This window comes from Onychomys torridus, chromosome 19, assembly GCF_903995425.1.
Source record: "Onychomys torridus chromosome 19, mOncTor1.1, whole genome shotgun sequence".
Lineage (NCBI taxonomy): Eukaryota > Metazoa > Chordata > Mammalia > Rodentia > Cricetidae > Onychomys > Onychomys torridus.
In genome coordinates, this window is record NC_050461.1 from 48,572,160 (window position 1) to 48,590,793 (window position 18,634).

The following is an 18,634-nucleotide window of genomic DNA, read 5'->3' on the forward strand; positions in this document are numbered from 1 at the left end:
GTCTTTAAAGAAATTTATAGAAACCTGATTTTTATAGAATGCACACACATGCACACACCAACAACCAAACAACCAAACAAACAAACCAGTTACACTATGAGTGTTTAATTTTTGGAAATTTTCCTCTAGAAAGGACCAGCTCAGAACTTACATCCACCACACGCTTAACCTCTTCATGGTTGGCCGTATCAATGACTTCATCCTTGATTTTCATCAACTGTGACTCCTTTGCAGACAACCAAGAAGAGAACTCAGAAAACCTGAAAGCACATAAGTATTTTATGATGAAAGGGGCACTTCCTCTATGAGGAAGGTGCGATACATTTTCTGTTTTGAATTCATGGGCATGGATCCAGTGAAGACCAAATTGATGGCACTTTCTGAAAACTTTAATACGAAGCCCAAGGCAAGTATGTTAATATCTGAGGTCAATAACTCTCGTGGAGCTTAGCTGATGTGTCTCAGGGCTTAGCAGGAAAGGAACCAATTGAGGTCTGGCTTCATACGTCTCACCAGAGTGACATTAACCTAGAGAGGCAGACACCCTTCTGTGGGGAGGAGATATGAGAAAACCAAGAGGAATGGGATTATTGGACCTCAAGAACTCCTGGGTTATTTTGAAATAAAATCCAGACCCTGTTTGGACTGAAGCCTATTAAACAAAACAAAACAAATAAAATGAAGTACCTTTGTACAAAAGCATGGGCAAGGTTAAAGTAATCTGGTTTTCTTATTGCCTGAAACAAACTCTATACACCTCCCTTTTATAATAATCTCTGAAGGAAAGCATTAAGATGGACTGGAGCCATCTCTGGAAATGCTGCAGTACCTGCTAGTATAGTCCTTCCACTTGTCTGGGTCATCCATGAGCATCATGTAAGTGCTGTCAATGGAAGCTTTGAGGTCTCTGAGAGCCGTGTGACAGGCTCCAGATGTGTCTCTGACTGGGTCTCGGACTGGGAGCTTCACACACAGTTCCTCTATGAGCTGCAGCCTCTTCTCACAGAGATGATGAGGACCCTTGTCACTGAAGAAAACCTAAGACATGATCAACACTTTCACTACCTTGGTGAGATAGTACAGATTACCTCTATATTCTCACAGAAAAACTAAAGGCAGATTCACAGGAAAGACCTCAGGCCATCACATCTTTAGGTATCTTTACAGTTATGCACTTTCTATGGTACGACACATACCCTGTGTTCCTTGATGACCTTCTCGCTGCCTTCGTGGGGCACCATCTTGGTCTCTCGCTCCAGCTCAGCTCTGCATTCTTCCATGGCAGCTGAGAATCTGTTCTTCTCCACATCGATTTTTAGATGGAGCAAATGATAAGGTGCCTCTCCTTGGAGATCCTGCATCCACAGAAAGATCCAGAAAAACAGAATGAGGCTTCTGAGTAGTCATATGTCCCATTGAGATGCCAAAATGTCCTGAACTAGTCCTCTCTTACTTCGAACTCTCTGAACTGCAGAATAGATTCTAGGACACAGATTTCTCATGTTCCCATAATCCTCCACTCACCTTCCACTGTTTGTGCAACTTTCTCACAGCCTCCTGAAGTCCCTGCTGCTCCTGTTCTGGGAGGATGTCAGTGAGCTCATCACAGGCTTTCAAGAAAGCATTGAGTACCCTCTGGTCCAGCTGGCTGAAGAATTCCTATCACAGAGGGAGGGAGCACAGTTAGGATGCTCTGCAGAGGAAAGACATCACAAGACACGTCACACTGAGCCTTGTAACCAGCACTTGCCTTCATCAAAATTTCAGGCAACTCTATCCTTCTCTGGGAACAAACTATTACCATCCACGGTTATAAGTCAGAAGTCATCACACCTGACATTTCACTATTTCTCTCTATATTTTAAGAAAAAAAAATGTCTTTGTGGTTGCTAAATTTGGTAGAGTAATCCAAAAAGCCCCTAGATTACCCCTAGACCTTGATTCTATGGTGATAGGCATATAGGTCCTCTTTAGTAAATTGAGAATTACAGTACAGGATCTCCATCCCCACCTTCCTTATAAGTAACATGTGTCAGTCATGATGGCCATCATGGACCAGCCCACACTCCCCATGTGTGTACTTTAATACTTGTGCTATGGATGGAACTGTGTCCTGCACAGAGTTGTATGTTAGAATCCTAAGCCCAAGGGTGGTTACATTTGGAGCCAGGGTCTCAGGGACTATTATGTTTAGGTGACATCACAAAGATGGGACCTTTATAAGAGTGATGAGGTAACAGGAAAGACCTTCCAGGCCAGGTCTCCTTCCTGACCTATGACACCATAGAAATTGTCCATCTGTCAGCCAGAAAGAGTCCTCATGGGAACCCCTCCATCATGGCAAGCCAAGCTCAGACTGTAATCCTCGAGAATGGTGAGAAAATCCACTTCTGCCTTCAAGGCCAGCGAGCTGCTATTTCCTTACTGCAGAGTGAGTGATAGAAGCCACACATGTATGCACACTCAGTCTCGAACATCCTCAGCAGTATGTATGCAGAGAGATTTCAAAACCACAGTAATTCAAAGCAGTGAGAACCATAACATTCACAATTATAAAACGAGTAAGATCGATCCTTTGTGCTTTGTGGCCACAGACTATGGCAGAGCTCTAAAAAACTGTGTCCCCAATACATGGACCATGTTTTGTCAGTATGGTTTATATCCAAATGCCTCTGAAATCTCAAGAAATACAATTAAAGTACATATCCTTACTACACTATCCATTACCCAATACCATTTACCCATTACCAGTGTTTTCAGTACTAATGGGATTTAAGTAAGAGAGAAAAGCATGAAGGTAGTCCCCCAACTTTATATGACTGTGTGTCAGTTACTAAATGCCAAGTGACATGGAGTCTATACTATGTTATAATATGCCATGGTGGTTTATTAAATGAGCATGAAAGGCTTAGTCACTCAGTACCCAATGATGTGGCATCTATACCATGCTATAATATGCCATGGAGATTCATTAAATGACCAATAAAGACCTAGTCACTCAGCACAATCTATTTAAGAATATGTGGGGCTGGAGAGAGATGGCTCAGTGGTTAAGAGCACTGACTGCTCTTCCAGAAGTCCTGAGTTCAATTCCCAGCAACCACATGGTGGCTCACAGCAATCTGTAATGAGATCTGGTGCCCTCTTCTGGTTTGCAAGGACACAAGCAGGCAGAATACTGTATATGTAATAAATAAATAAATCTTTAAAAAAAAAAGATTATGTTTAGCTATGCAAAACTTTCTGAGCTTGTAGTTTAAGAATCTAATTCATCCTTATGCTCTGCTATCCCGGGAGCTCAAGAATGGTCCCAAGTTACCAGGCAAAGCAGTTTCTCTTGCAGTTCTTTTGCTGTTGCTTCTTGGGTCTGATGCCTTTAAAGTCCATGCCCTGCTGGCTTCCCCTACTCCCCTACATTAAGTCAGTCTTTTTATTTTACAATCTGAGATAAATTGTCCACACACAGGGGTCAGATGGATCATATAGAGCAGACTCACTGTGTGTTTCCGAAGGAGTTCCTCAGGATCCCCCTTTTCTTCTAAGCCTTCCTGAGCGACCCGTAGCACCTTCTCCAACTCTGCCCGAGACTCCTCAAATTTCTTCATCAGACGACTGTTGGCTTCCACATGTTTCTTCCATTCTCCAGTTTTCTTGATCATATTCTTAATGCAAAAAATAAGTCACTCCTTGCTACCCTTGCGTTCACTCCAGGAGCCCCAAGCATACCAACATCCACAAAGATGAGAGTCTCTTACATAAAATGAGGTGGTGTTTGTATGTAACATAGACACATCATCCAGCATCCTCTAAAACTAACTCATCTCTAGATGACTTTTAATAATACATCAGAAATGCTATGTAAATACTAGTATTATTTAAATAATAATGACAAAGAACAGAGCGATGTGCATGACATGTTCAGTACCGAGGTAAGTTTTTCTTTAAACTTCAACTTACTGTTGATACGACCTATAGATGGGCCACCTGTAGATTTGGAATATACTAAAAACCATGACTGGGGGCTGTTTTCTCAGTACTGAGGCTTCATTTGGTCAAGTGGTATTATAGCATCACTGTGAATTATTAATATCATTATTTGTTTAGAAAGTACTTGGAGGGAAGATATTTCATTAGAAGGTTAATTCATTATAAGGATATTAATGTTAGGGAAAAAGTAATAAAACATTTGGTTTTCAAGTACCAGAGAGTGAGGGCTCTGTCCTCACTCTCTATTCTCCTGGACTTATGTGTCTAAAGCAGGGAGATGAACTTACCTGGAAGGCATGATGGACATCTGCTATCTGTCTCTGCAACTTTGTGTGGTCCCAATGCTTTAACACAGGGCTCAAGGTGACGAGCTTCTGGACACTTTGGCTGCCCTTCTCAATGAGTGTCAAGGTTTTCTTACAGCTTTCTTGACAAGCTAGTAGTTCCTACAGGGAAAGGAAAGACACGGTGGTATTAGTTACATGCTGGAGTGAAAGGGATGGAGAGAGGGAAGAAAGGGAGGTAGAGATGGAAGGAACGGACAAAAAGAGGAAAGGAGGGAGGGAAGAAGGAGAGAGGGGTTAAAGGAAGGGAGGCACCATTGTAACAGCATTGCACAGTGTTTAGACTTTTAGTGAGCAATAAGTAAAATCAAAAATACAGAGAACCCATTCTTTTCAAAAGAACTTGATTTAAGCAATCATTGAAATCAGTGCTTTTTATACGAGGCATTTAAATGTCACAGTGAGGTTTTAGACTTCTCTATGTTTCATGCACATCTTATTAACATTAAGGAAATGACAGAACATAAAAGTTGTCTATTTTCTGCATTCCTCTAACTGACTGTTGGGCAAGCCTACAGCTTTTCAAGAGGACAATCAAAACTAGCATATTTATTGGGTTCTAATGACACTAAGTAAATTTAACATAATGCCACTTCCCTTAGTGAACTCAATGCAACAGATTTTACATCACTCACGCATGTTAGTTTGGAAAGGATACAGTTCAATACTCCTTCCTAATGAGACCTAATCTAAGCAAGCAGAAGACTAACAAGCCTGGGGAACTGCTCGCTCTTCCCACACCCTTCAGATGGGATGCAGCAGTGATGGACAGGACCCTTCTCTCTGCTTCTCAGCCTTACATCCTACCAATTTTGGCAGTAGTTAGAGTGGACACTGTAGACAGTGCATAGAGACCACCTGGAGATAGTCATTTCTGCCTTGAATGCACATCACTTGCACTTCTGCATTTTCAAATGTTTTGAAAAGAATATTCCAAATGTTCATTTGGATACTGTTTTGGCCATCTATAGGCAGATATTTAAAGCAGGTCTCTTGTTTTGACAAAACAGAATTAGGGCATACCTTTTCCTTTTGAACAATTAGAAGTTCAAAGTGTAGAGATTGAAAATATATTATAAAATGTTGATATTTATTGTCAATAGTATAACTTTAATGATGGAAAGATTATTTAACCATATTTTAGAGTAATTTAGGAGGCTAGGGAATGTTACCATTCCTCAATAAATGAATTTTCATTCTATATGTCATGATGTCATTAAAATAGATTGGTATCATTAGAATGATGATTGAAACTATACTATTCATAATAATAATAATGTTAAGTTATTGAATATTTATTGTAAGATGTGACCACTGTTGGCTTAATGAAGAAACTAAAGTTAATAAGTACTTAGCTATGTGTGACAGCACCTAAACTCTCACTGTCCTGTTGCTCATTTCAGACACACCGCTCAATCTACTAGCTGAAGCTGCCCCTTCCATGAATTTATTTCAGTTAGTGTAATAGCAAAGGATTCCTACACTTATACCCTCATCAGAAGGACAGACCATTTACAATAAGTCAAGTAAACAGCTTATTTAACTGTACCTCTCACTAGGAGATTCTGAGCACACAGATCTGCTCACTAAATATAAATATAAAAATTCATAGCAAGCAAACTTGCATAGCTTTATGGTTATTCAAACAGACTTATTCCCACAGTCAAAGAAAACACACCATAAGACATATTATTATAGACACCTGGTTGAAATGGAGTACAATTACATAATTAATTATTCATTTAAAAAGCTTATACACAAGGAATCAAGGCATGAAAAACTTCTGCATTTTTTGAAGTAATTAACTATTTTATCAGCTAGTAAGGTAACTGATAAGGCCCCAAGACACATGTGTAGAGCATCACCAAGAGAATTCCTAAGAGAGTCAACAGAAAGATGAAAACCTCGAACACTTACATATTTTTCCTATTCTTTCTAAAGCACAAATGAAAATACTTTACATTAAACTTTTCTTGAATTTTATTCATGAAATATAATCCATAGATTTTTCTGGAGGAAATACAGAGTTAAACAATTAAGTAGTCTGTGCTAGAGGGTAAACAGAGGCCTTTCAACTATGGGGTCCCTTTCTGCTTCCAGACAAGGCAGCAGATTTGGCTGGAGAGCCTAATTTATCCTGAAAGCCATCATGGAGATACCACCTCTCACACTTGGCATTCAGAATGTCTGGTCTAAGTGTATGCAGAACAGACAATGAGAAATGGTGTCAACTGTCGTCAGCTCAGGTAGCCAGCTCAAAGATACAGAGAAAGGTGCTCAAAATGGATTCATTTTCCTAATTTTTCTCAATTCAGAACTTGCCTCCAAAAGAGCACACAAAGTAAGAAGTTTTCCTTTGTCATTTTCAGATACTCTTAGTGCTGATGACTTCACCCTTCTGCCCGGCACCTCTTTCCCTCATCTCCCAGGAAACTTCTTAACCCAGAATTGTAAAGCCCAGTTCTGACTAACTCACCCTGATCCAAGTGTCCAACCTGACTGTTGCTGGAAACAGTTCAAGTCTCCAGGCCTTCCACTAAGCACAGAGCAGGTTTCTTCTCCAGATAAGACATATACTTTGGTTTGAGCTACTTGTGCCCTATTATTCTGGAAAAAATACCTTTCATACTAACTGAATTCTATTATAGTAAAAAATGCTCCAACCTTATTAAGTACACTTTAAAAAGAGAATATCTCTTAAAGGGGTTTTCTTACCTGGTGTTTTTGTTTAAAAAGAGAGCTAGACTGTGCTTCATGCTCAAGAATGGACATAATCCCGTTGACTTTCCCAAGTGAGTCGTAGAAGGAGGTAATCTGGGTCTCCAGCTCTTCCAAAGGAATGGACAGCTGCCGGGACTCAGCCAACAGTGGGGAGTAACATTCTTTGACCTTTGAAAAGGAAAAGAAGAAAACACATCCATGAGGGCCATTAGGTCCTCAAAGCTCCAGCACTGTGCTTAGTTCTCAAGAACTTTGAGTGAGATGCTCACTTGGCATTTCAACATCTCTGAAGATGGTTCTCTTATTTTGTGATATGTGATTAAACTTTACTGTTTTGTTTAAAACACACACACACACACACACACACACACACACACACAAATACTATACCACTGAGACAAATGAAGGGCTGTAGAGCTTTCTCATGAAATTTCATCTAAGTTGTCCATCTGGATGGCACGTCACCATGTGAATTATTACAGTCAGAGAGGCAGATGGCATCAAATTCCTCTTTAAACACCATGCTATTCACTTTCACTTTGGCACTGAAATCTGATCTGAGGCAGTCACGACTTATTACCACATCGTCTAGAGGACATGAGGCTTCTAGTTTGATGTTGTTAAGCTTTTTCCCATGAACTCTGAGCATAGACAAACCTGTTAACCACCTCTTCCTAGATACCCATTGTCCTTCCTTATCAACTCTAGGCTTTACTTTTCTGTTTGTGAATGTTGCATCCATCCAAAGAACATGCTATACACCAATTTATTCATGGAGGTTCCCATGTCAGAGGATGTGGACCCAGTCTAAACTGCTCATTCCTCATCTGTCTTTGTTTTATCTCTACATCTACATTATCTTCATGATGAGGCCCGAAGTTCTTGGTATTCCAGAGTTCTATAAGATCTCTGCTTGGCTGCCTTTGCATTGAACTCTACATCTTATACTTTTCAAGGAAATCCCCTCCCTCCTTGTTATCTTAAGGCTTCATCCAAAGTACTATTAATACTCTCAGAAGACCAAGAAAAGGGCGTTGCTCTATACTAACAATAAAAGTAATGATGGGCTAACTACACCAGCATTATCCCACAAACATCACTGTTGCAGAGGTGCACATGCGGAAATTTGCTCATATTCTAGAATATATGGTTGAAAGATAAGCTCATCAACTGAAAGCCACTGTCTCTCTACTGCAAGGAGACTCCACAGCCATTCACTTGAACAACCCCAAGAGAATCTACTGATAAGTACCAACTCATTGTGTTTTATTGATTTTTCCTGGGTTGGAGAGAAAGGCTATCAGCATGCTGCATCCCAAACAGCAGGAAGAAAACATAGCTTAAATCAGTCTGTGTAGACACTACAATCAACCCAGCACCCAGGAAACGAAGGCGGAAGGACTGATGAAAGTGTGAGCCCAGCTTGTATCCCTAGTGAACTCTAGGACAACCAGGAACACATTGGGAGATCCTGTCTCCAAAAACAGTGATAGTATTAACAACTAAAAGAAAGGGAAGAGAGAGAGACAGAGAGATATGGACAGAGACAGAGAGACAGAGAATCTAGCTTAGATGAACACAGGACACAATCCACTTTCTCAGTTGTTGTCCCAAACCACTGGACCTGGACTTGGATGAGAGGTACAGGCCGCAAAGTCACAGGTATACAGCCCAGCAACTTATTGTAAAGTTGAAAACAGTGGCTTTTTATTGTACCTTTTTTTGTTTTGTTTGTTGATATTTTAGCAAATTTTACTGGTATGTAAGACTAAAATTGTTTATTACTGTTAAAACTAATTCCAACTAGAATGTTAGGATAAAATGAACTGAACGTGATATTTATAAAGTATGTCAGACTGACAATATTTTTAAGCCTATTGTTCTTCTATTTTCCCTATTCATTGCATTTGTTCATTTTTTCCATTAATTCTTCAATAGTCATTTGCCCTGCTGGTCTCTCTACTCTCATTCTTCCCCCTCACTTCATTGACCTTCATTTACCCTCTGCCTCCTCCTCATACAATCCTGAGACTCACATGCTGTTCCTCTTAGTTACTAGACAGTGATCACCCGCACTAAGTTAATTTTGATGAAAACAATGAAAGCTTAACATTTATGTTTAGATAAAAGGTTCTAATGGAGCTCTCAAAGCTCTTAATAAAAAGACCCTCAACAAGAGGGCCCATGTTAGCAGAAAACATGAATAGACAGATTGGATTCATATGAAGTAAATCTTTTTTTGTTGTTGTTTGTTTTTTTTTGAGACAGGGTTTCTCTGTGTAGCTTTGTGCCTTTCCTGGATCTCGCTTTGTAGACCAGGCTGGCCTCGAACTCACAGAGATCCACCTGGCTCTGCCTCCTGAGTGCTGGGATTAAAGGCGTGTGCCACCACCACCCGGCCCGTAAATCTTTTTTTAAAAAAAATAATTCATTAACTTTATGTGCATTGGTGTGAAGGTATCAAATCCCCTGGAACTGGAGTTACAGAAAGTTGTGAGTTGCCATGTGGGTGCTGAGAATAGAACCTAGGTCCTCTGGAAGAGCAGCCAATGCTCTCAACTGCTGAGCCATCTTAATAAAACCTCAGCTCAATACCCAGTCTTCTCTTCTTCCTCTTTGCCCTCACCTGTCTCCATCTCTCCTTTGCTCTCTCTGTTTTATAACATTGAACTGCCCTCTCCTTAAAAACATGGATTTTTCTACTGAAGCAGAGCCTAAATTAAGAGAGGTGTCATCTGGTATCGGCATCCCATTTTATTTTTCAAATATATGTTAGTTTCTAAATCAAGAATCACAGTATGGCTCAAAGGTATACTTAGTGGAACAGTCAAGGACGTGCCCATGGGTAACCAAAGAGGTAGGAAGCATCTAAAGGCAGTATGGTTGTCCTACAGCATGTCATAGTATGAAGTATTTTCTCACCTTGGCTAGTTGTTCTTTGAGTTTGGACATGGTTGTCAGCATTTCATTAGCTTCTTCTTGGGGACTTTCTTTGGCAATGAGATGTGCTGTCTTGGTAACCATCTTGTATTGAGCATCCATTATAGGCACCCTCTTCTCAATATCCTGTGTAAATCATTAAAACCATGCAATTGGTGCACAATACATCTCATGTCAGTTGCAGAATCCCACAAAAGGCGGGACAAAAATCAATATGCACCGTATAAAATTCTATCCTCACCACCAACTACTATAGCAAAGCCTTTGCTTTCCTTGTTAACTGTCATGCAGGCAACACTATCCTAAAGGCATACATTAAAAGTTCTTTTTTAAAGTAATGGAATATTCTTAACCCAACACCAAGATTAGTTGACATAACATTTACACTTTCTAAAATACGTTACTGCGCTATGGAAATACATATGTAAATGCATGTAAATAACATAGGAGAAATACTGACTTTAAGAATTAAACTGATATTTACTTTTTTTAAAAAACCTATTGTCACTGGAGAAACTTAAAAATTTAGGATGGTGGAAATTTTAATTTCTTATCATCTCATACAGCGGCAATGGAAGTCAATACCTTACTGCAGCTGCTACTCTTTTCTGGGTGTTTATACTTTTCAAAGTTTTATAAAAATTAAAAAGACAACACCACGTTGGTCTACTTTCCTCATTTAAGAAATTCTTCAAGTTTCTTTTATTATTAGATAATTCTGTTATTTCACTTTTGAGATCCATCCATTTTTAGGAGGATGTAAATGCCAAATGCATACACCAAACCATTCATTATTTAGGGCGTTTATTTGGAACTCCTGTATAACGTTATTTTTTGTTTTTTCCTGATATTTCATAAATTTTATGGAGGAAAAGAATCCCATGTTGGAAAATTACTTTGAAATTACTTCATATGTTCAAAAGATACCTTTTTAAAATTCAAGTTTATTTTCTGTGCAAGTTCACAAATATGTAGACCCATCAAAATGATCCTTAGGTCACAGAAACAGCTTTTTTTGATGACCCGAGCAACCTGGCTAGTTTGTACTTTTCACAGTACGCATTTCATTTTTTGATCCCGAAAGTTCTTACCTCCAAGTCTTGAATTAATAACTTGACATTAATTAGAGAGACCTCTAAGGGCTCTGAGAATTTTCTGCGGGCTTCGGTTGCAAAGCCAGAGAGGGTGGTGGTGTAGTCTGTGTATTCTTTCTTCATCCTACCCATCTCGTCAGCTCTTGCATACTGTGAGGCAAGCAGGGGAAGAAGCAGTTGAACGCCGTGAAGCTATGACTCCAGAAGCTCATAGCCTTCCCTGTGACATATTCTCATATACCATAAGAAAAATTCTAACTCTTATTTTAGATAAGTTTGAAATAAATCCAGTTACTTTGACAGGAAAAAAAAAAAAAAAGGAAGAAGCAGGCAGCAGAGAGCCAGGATTTGAAAAGTAAATCTTTCTGTCTATGCAGGCTCCATATGTCTGTATAATCCTTAACCCAACGCTACATTCTGTGAATGCTCCTCCATCATACACAGCAAAGAATGAATAGCTGGCAATGAGATACAAATGGTTTTAAACCCTTCTGTAGCCTACCTTAACAAGCCCAGGAAACCTGCCCCTCAGCAAACTGCCTGTCACATCAACAACACACACATTTGAAGTGAGCGTTGATTTGAAAGACGTACTTGCTTGACTTCCATGAACAGCTCCCTCCACCGTCCGTTTAGCAAGAGTAATTGCTGTTTAAGGTCACGGGAAACAATCTCATCACAAGTCTCAATCAGGAAATTGCCAGCATCGTTCATCGCTGTGTGCTGCTGAATCCAGTGGGGCAAATTTCGAAAAAAATCCTAAGTAAGAGAGGACACGCACTCATAAGCCATAAGCCAAATACTAATAGTGGATATGGAAATGAAGTGTTTGCAAGCTTTAAGATAGAATTCAACTCTCTTCCAAAGCTCAGATTTTTAAATAAAATTTCAAAGTATGAGCTAGAAACACCAGATGTCTTTGTTTTTTTTTCCCTCTTTTTCTTTTTTCACATGTACACGTACACATGCACATTTCATGGTTCTACGGCTACACTTGTGTGTATATATATTTGCATATGAAGGCTAGAGAACACTAGACCTTAGATACCTTCCTACAAGTATCAGTGGCTCCTTCATCCACCTGTTTTGTTTTCTGCTTTCTTTTGAGCTGGGGTATGGCCTGGGACTTGCCAAGTACGTTAGGCTGGCCGGCCAGTGAGTCATAGAGATCCATTTGTCTTTGCCTCCCCAGAACAGGAATTACAACCAACAGCTACTACATCTGCATATTTTTACATAGACTCTGGGGACTCAAATCAAGTCCTTATCATATACTTTACTCACTGGACTGTCTCTGAAGCCCTTTTTTTTTTTTTTTTAACCATTGAGCTCTACACTGTTGCCCAGGCTAGTCCCAAATTTGTAGGCTCAAGCAAGCACCCATAGTGAGGCAAACAAACATCTGGGAATACAGGAACATGCCAACGCACCTGACTCTGTGTCAACATATATGGCGCATTTTGCTCAAGACAAAACAAAACGAGAGACCATTTTCTTATTCTCGTTTTCTATATGAAGCAGCAATCAATGCTTTGAATGTCAGAAATATTTTCTTGCTGTTCATACCAATAAAAATGAGTGCAAGCAGTCTAAAATTGGAATATGAATGTATGTATGTATGTGTATATATATAAAACATTCAGAGATCAAAGGAAACATTTTCAGGCCAGACATTTATGTCAAGGACACTGAACACAGTAGTCTCCTTTCTTATTTATGTAAGGGAATGCACTTGGCGGTGAAACAGCTTCCGTCTCATTTCAGATTAGGCACTTGTGTTCACACATGCACACACTCATCACAGTGCCAATGTAACTCAAACTTCATTCCATAAGCCATGTGTGGGAGGCTTTCCCACACAAGTAGCTGGGAACTCTCCTGTTTCTGGTTGCCATGTTTCTTCGGATCAAACCAACACACATGACACGCATCAGGGCACTGTTTCATCTGATTAGTAAAAGCCCAAATCTGCATGGGTCTATGCCCATCGCCTTCTTTAGAGGTACCAGAATATTTAATCCATATCAGTGGAGAAACAAGAGAAAAATACAAAATGCTGATAGCTTGGTACAAACACGCAACAGATGAACAAATCTTGGATAATTGGTTAATAATAAAAGAGATAATTCATTCCAATGTATGTATTGTACTTCTTTATGGGAGCTTGACAGTATAATGCCTTTTATATGTACATTGATTTTTCCATGTGAAAACATCAGATGTACATAAAAATCATATATATTGTATGTACAAACAAATTTGTATGTATACATATCCATATACACATGACTGTCCATTTTATTGGGTATTTCCATGTAAGGGGTGTTGGAGTAAGGCAGTTACTGTCATGCACACACTCATATATGCTTAAACATTGTAAAAAGAAAAATAAAAGAAAAAAGTCTCCCTCCTATGCTGAATTGATTGAGTGGTTATAATATCCAAAAGAGAATATCTAAAGAGATCAAGGTGGTGGTGGTCCAGCTATTCCATGGGTATGTACTGTTATACAGATTCAGTCCCATCTCTCTCTCTCTCTCTCTCTCTCTCTCTCTCTCTCTCTCTCTCTCTCTCTCTGTGTGTGTGTGTGTGTGTGTGTGTGTGTATGTGTGTGTGAGTATGTAGGCCTTATGTAGGTAACCACAGCTGTGAATAGGAAATCTACAAAGGCTGAGCTCTAGACAGGTCCATCTGTACAGACCTCAGTGTGCATACAGCATATAGACCTCTACTGCCCATTAGATTTGGCTACCCTTTTATCAATAGTTGATTACTACTACTTACTGCCCTTCTGCATTAAAAAGTAGAATGGATTTACTTTTATTTAATTAAAAAGTAGAATGTTTTAACACAACTTTTACTAGCCAGTATTTGCAGGTCTAATTTAACTCAACGAGGGGTAAATTCTCTTCAGTGAGAATTCTTGAGTCACACTTGCAAATGTCTGAGAACCACTAGTGAACTACACTGTGAGAAATCTCTCCTTCATGAATCTGCAGCATGTCTTTTCTTTTTGTGTGAACAGTCTTACCTTCTTGGCATTTTCTGATTGACTCAGCATTTTTTCTGCATCCTCTAGCCAGGCTTGAAGACTAGCCACGGTATCACCGTAGCGATCCCAGTTGGAAATCACCTCCTCCAGCATGCTCCTCACGCTCCTCACTTCCACGGAGAGATTTCTCCACTGAGCAGTGGTTTCATTCATGAACTTCATCACATTCTCAGCTTCTCCCACTGAATCACAAACAGTCAGTTACTGTCTCCATTCTGTACTTAAAATCATCCCTAGATGGTTTTCCTGTGTTCTTATGCACTGGCGGCAAAAATATCTATCAGACATACAAGATTCTATTCCCAACAATTACTGCAGAAATTTACAAATTGTAAGCAAACATATCTTCCAAAGTTTATCTTCACAGTAATTTAAGCTCTCATATCTATATTCAAATTATTCTACCTTTTTTTTTCCCTTTAATCCCCTTGGAATTGAAACTAGGCTGAAAAACTGCAACTTAGAAAAATGAATGCTTATTTTGTTCTATCATAGAAGATTACACACAGAAAGAATGTCATTATGCAAGAGAAATACCTCACAAAGTCATTCTGTCCTCTCCAAATTAAAAGCATAGTCACAAAGTTATATATAAAAAAAAAAAACACCATAAAAAATAATTGATCTGACTCCATAGAAATTCTAAATTTAAATTTTAAATTCTACTTAAGTCAACACCATACCAAATTTCTTTTCTTATTAGTGGCTTCTAACTGTATAGGATGCTCAGTTTCATTATGGCACTTTCATACATGCATAGAAAGAACGTGGACCATGTTCACCCCCATTATCCTCACTTACTCTTCTTCCCCCTCCTACTACAGCCGACTCAGCAAACCCTACACAGCATGCATTACCTGAGCCATCTGCCTTGACATACATTTCAGCTGTCTGTTTCAGGATCTGGTATGTCACTTCATATTGTTCAAAGAACTTGCTGTTTTCTATAAAAGACTATGGAAAGGGTCATGCTTGGTTAGTAGGGAGCAAACATTAGGTCTGTGCACAAATAACATGGTTAATTCATAAGTTTATGGGCATCATGTCCAATTCTCTCAACCTTATTCTACTGGGAAACACAAAATCCCACTGTCATGGATTATTCCGGTAATACGAAACCCATATACTGAGCCCACATTTTCAGTACCAACTCAACACCAGACTGAGAAAATTTTCTATTTCTTCACCACACACAGAGGCTGTTTTTCCTCAAGAACAGAATTTTCTCTAGAGGATTTAGGCCTAACATTTAGAAAGTACTAAATTTGGGGGGACATTTTAATGTCCCACTGTGCTGGAGCTGTGGAAGTCTGTTGTTCTTTGAACACTAGCCCTGGTGGGTGACTGACTGCTTTGAGGGACTTCCAGTTAAAAATAAGTGACAGTGAAAATGATTTCCTTAAATAAAAAAGTAGAAAGTTTAAAAATAATCGCATATACTGTCCATATTATTGATGCTTTAATATTGCAATTACCTCACACAAAAATTGCAGACTAAGATAAAGCAACATGTATATCTGCATATATAATAAAATTAGTATTAGTACATGGATACCATGAAATCGAGAACACACACACACACACACACACACACACACACACACACAATCTTAGGTTTTTATTAATTTTGTTTTTTACTAATGCTCAACTCCCCTCCTGTTTAAAAGATTACTCTTATTACTCCAAGTACAAAATTAATACAATTATAACTGGCAACGTGTCTCCAAAACCTCTTTAAATTCTCCTACTAGCAGAATGGATTTTTAAGAGTTTAATCGATTAAAATAGTTGAGGGGGATCATCACTATGATAAAATGAAAAGTTATGCTTCACAAACTGGACTCTTACACAGTATGCTTGGAGTCCCGTATAATATGCTAATGGATGCTTTGTGTAGAGGCAAAAAGCAGTTCATAAAGCAATTCCATGGACATCCTTAAATTTTTACCACTGTTTACCTTGTTTCAATATAAATTTTAAAGTATTATATATTAATTACAATGAAGATTATTTTATATTTACAGAAATTTATAAGTTAATTCTCTAGAAATAAAGTGAAAGCAGAAAGTTATGAATTCCATGGTCTGAGACCCTTCCGTGGCTGATATTTTATTGAATGACTTTAATAGGTTTTATTGTGCTTGACTGAGAACAGATTATGATAATAGTAGTCACTGTACTGAACAGGTAAACTTAAAATATCATTTGCCTGACTAGTTTTCAAATTAACCACAAATAAATAAAATAAATATACTTATTTTTATATTTGTTTTGACCTAAAAATAGGAGGGGAGGTAAGAACACAATCAAATGATTCATTATCTTTGAGCTTTCCCATTAGAACAGCTAGACAATTAATTTAAAAAAGAAATCCCATTTGTTATTTCAAACTTGTATTGGCCCATATAATTTGGGCTCCTTTTTTGGCTAACTATGGAGATGCCATTGAACAATGACGCTTGTCTGGGTAAGTCACTTTCACAGAAGGCTTGCTAAGCCTCTCATTACTGTGCTAGACATACCTCTCAGGAAAACGCACATTTCAGATTCAAATGACAAGGTTAATTTGCTGTATTAAAAGTTTGGCTAAAGCTGGGTTACCGAATCAAGCGACTGTCAGCATTGATGATAAGACAAGAAAAGCTAGCTGCAGGGATGATTTAAAACCTGACTCTCTCCCTGATGGTGCAGTGGAGAAAAGAGAAAACTTTTCTGAGTAAAAAAAAAAAGAGAAAAGCTAAAGGGGCACTTTTGACTTTGAAATTGAAACATTGAAGTAAAGACATTACTGCCTTCAAAGTATAGACACAATAAATTAAAAACTCATTAATTTCACTGAGAGAGCTAAACCAGATAATCATAAATCCTTTAAAATTTAATCAGGGTTGTTCATTTTCATTAAAAATTTTTTGTGAATTGTAAGATAAATATTCATGTTATTTATGTTGAACTTTTCAATTTCCACAATTTCAAGAGATCATCTTTCTTTCACATGAAGAATAGAAGTGTTATATTACTGTTTACATAGCAAAAGTGGACATTACATGTTAACTATCAAGATCACTGTAAACAATTTTGAAATCAAGGACCAAATCAATGCATCTGTAATCACTGATCAATAGCATATGATCTAACTTTTAAATATAAAAAACTATTATTAGATTTATTTATTTGTCTATGTGCTTTTATGTCAGCACATACGTGCCATGGTGTATTTGTGAAAGTCTGAGGACAATTTGTGGGAGTTGGTTCTCTCCTTGCATCATGTGGGTCCCTGATTGTCCTCGGGTTATAAGGCTTAATGGCAAGAATTTACCCCCTGAGCCCCCTCAATGACCCACATGTCTACTTATTTTCATAACAAGCATGAGTGCATTTTTCAAGGACTTAAAGTACTCATTAGTTCATACCTCAGCTAGGAAGTATATTCTCCAATCTCCAACCATAAAACATATGTTACCCTTTTCTTTTACATGGAATTAACATCATATTTAGAACTGCAACCAAGGATGATGACTCTTTGTAGCCTCAGTATCAGTTTGTTTATTAGAAAACACAGTAACACACCATATTTATATTTTTAAGTGAGGGAGAAAAAGTTAGATGTAAATAACAGACTTTATAATTTCATTGAAAATCTTGACACTTTTTGAAATTGTCTGTTCTGAAATGAATGATTTTCCTTAAAACTCCAAAAGGATGAGAGACACTTTGTGGGCTGTGAAAAAGAAGGAAAGCGGCATATGAAGTCTACTCTTTAGAAGGATCTCTATTATTTTTGATTGTGGTCCTAGTCTTTAATGGATGAGCCTTCTCTCTAGCCTAGAATCTCTTATTTTACTACCAATATCATCATGCTAAAATGTAAAAAACTCGGGAGAGACAACATCATAGAAGCGTCAGTCATTCACAGTCATGTGGGCAGTGCAAAGCTGAAACATGGATAGAACACACTTCACTATGGCAATGCTTCAGTTCCCCCTAACTTCCCGCCATGTTGCCTAGACTACAAATAAATGGCAGTGGTATTCTAGCCACCATAGTGCATAAGAGTAAAATAGTATTCAACTTGAAACGCATTACAAGGAACTAATGAATATGAGAAGAACATTCTTTAATGCATTACAATTCAATAAACACCAATACTTTGGTCTTTACATATTATATATTTAGAGAGTAATATTGGTAACATGACTGCAAAGGCTTTTGGTTTGGAAATATCTAGACTCACATTCTGACTCCGGTTCTTGTCACTGTGTCAGCTGGAGCACAGGATTGGGACAGTTAAACTCCAAAGCCAGCTGCATGGTGCTTCCTCAATGTTTACTGTAGGGTATACTGGAAACAGCCTGTAGGGTCTTCCTTGAGGTGGAAAGTGGAGCACTCAAAGGCCCACAGTTATTGAAATGATTCAACAAAAAGGACCTAACGCCACTTATGGAAGCTTTAACCAGAGCCTCTTTATTGGGGGACTAGAGTACACACATTGAAAGCTG

The 18,634-nt window shown here is 38.4% G+C and overlaps 1 protein-coding gene and 1 non-coding gene across 12 annotated transcripts in view; one reads left to right on the forward strand and one right to left on the reverse strand.

Annotated features, from left to right (window-relative positions):
• Positions 1-18,634, reverse strand: part of Syne1 (spectrin repeat containing nuclear envelope protein 1) — a 482,748-nt gene that overhangs the window by 310,248 nt on the left and 153,866 nt on the right. For all 11 annotated transcript variants that reach the window (XM_036168948.1, XM_036168940.1, XM_036168942.1 and 8 more), the window contains 12 exons: positions 14,996-15,092; positions 14,118-14,320; positions 11,681-11,845; positions 11,084-11,236; positions 9,975-10,118; positions 7,047-7,220; positions 4,275-4,433; positions 3,498-3,662; positions 1,525-1,659; positions 1,197-1,355; positions 830-1,038; positions 152-260 (listed from right to left, as the gene is read on the reverse strand). In XM_036168948.1, the coding sequence (XP_036024841.1) occupies positions 152-260; positions 830-1,038; positions 1,197-1,355; positions 1,525-1,659; positions 3,498-3,662; positions 4,275-4,433; positions 7,047-7,220; positions 9,975-10,118; positions 11,084-11,236; positions 11,681-11,845; positions 14,118-14,320; positions 14,996-15,092 (1,872 nt within the window). The remainder of the gene's footprint in view (positions 1-151; positions 261-829; positions 1,039-1,196; positions 1,356-1,524; positions 1,660-3,497; positions 3,663-4,274; positions 4,434-7,046; positions 7,221-9,974; positions 10,119-11,083; positions 11,237-11,680; positions 11,846-14,117; positions 14,321-14,995; positions 15,093-18,634) is intronic.
• On the forward strand, positions 16,786-16,859 carry LOC118570753. Its single transcript, XR_004943245.1, has one exon. It is a non-coding gene; the product is annotated as a small nucleolar RNA SNORD26 (small nucleolar RNA).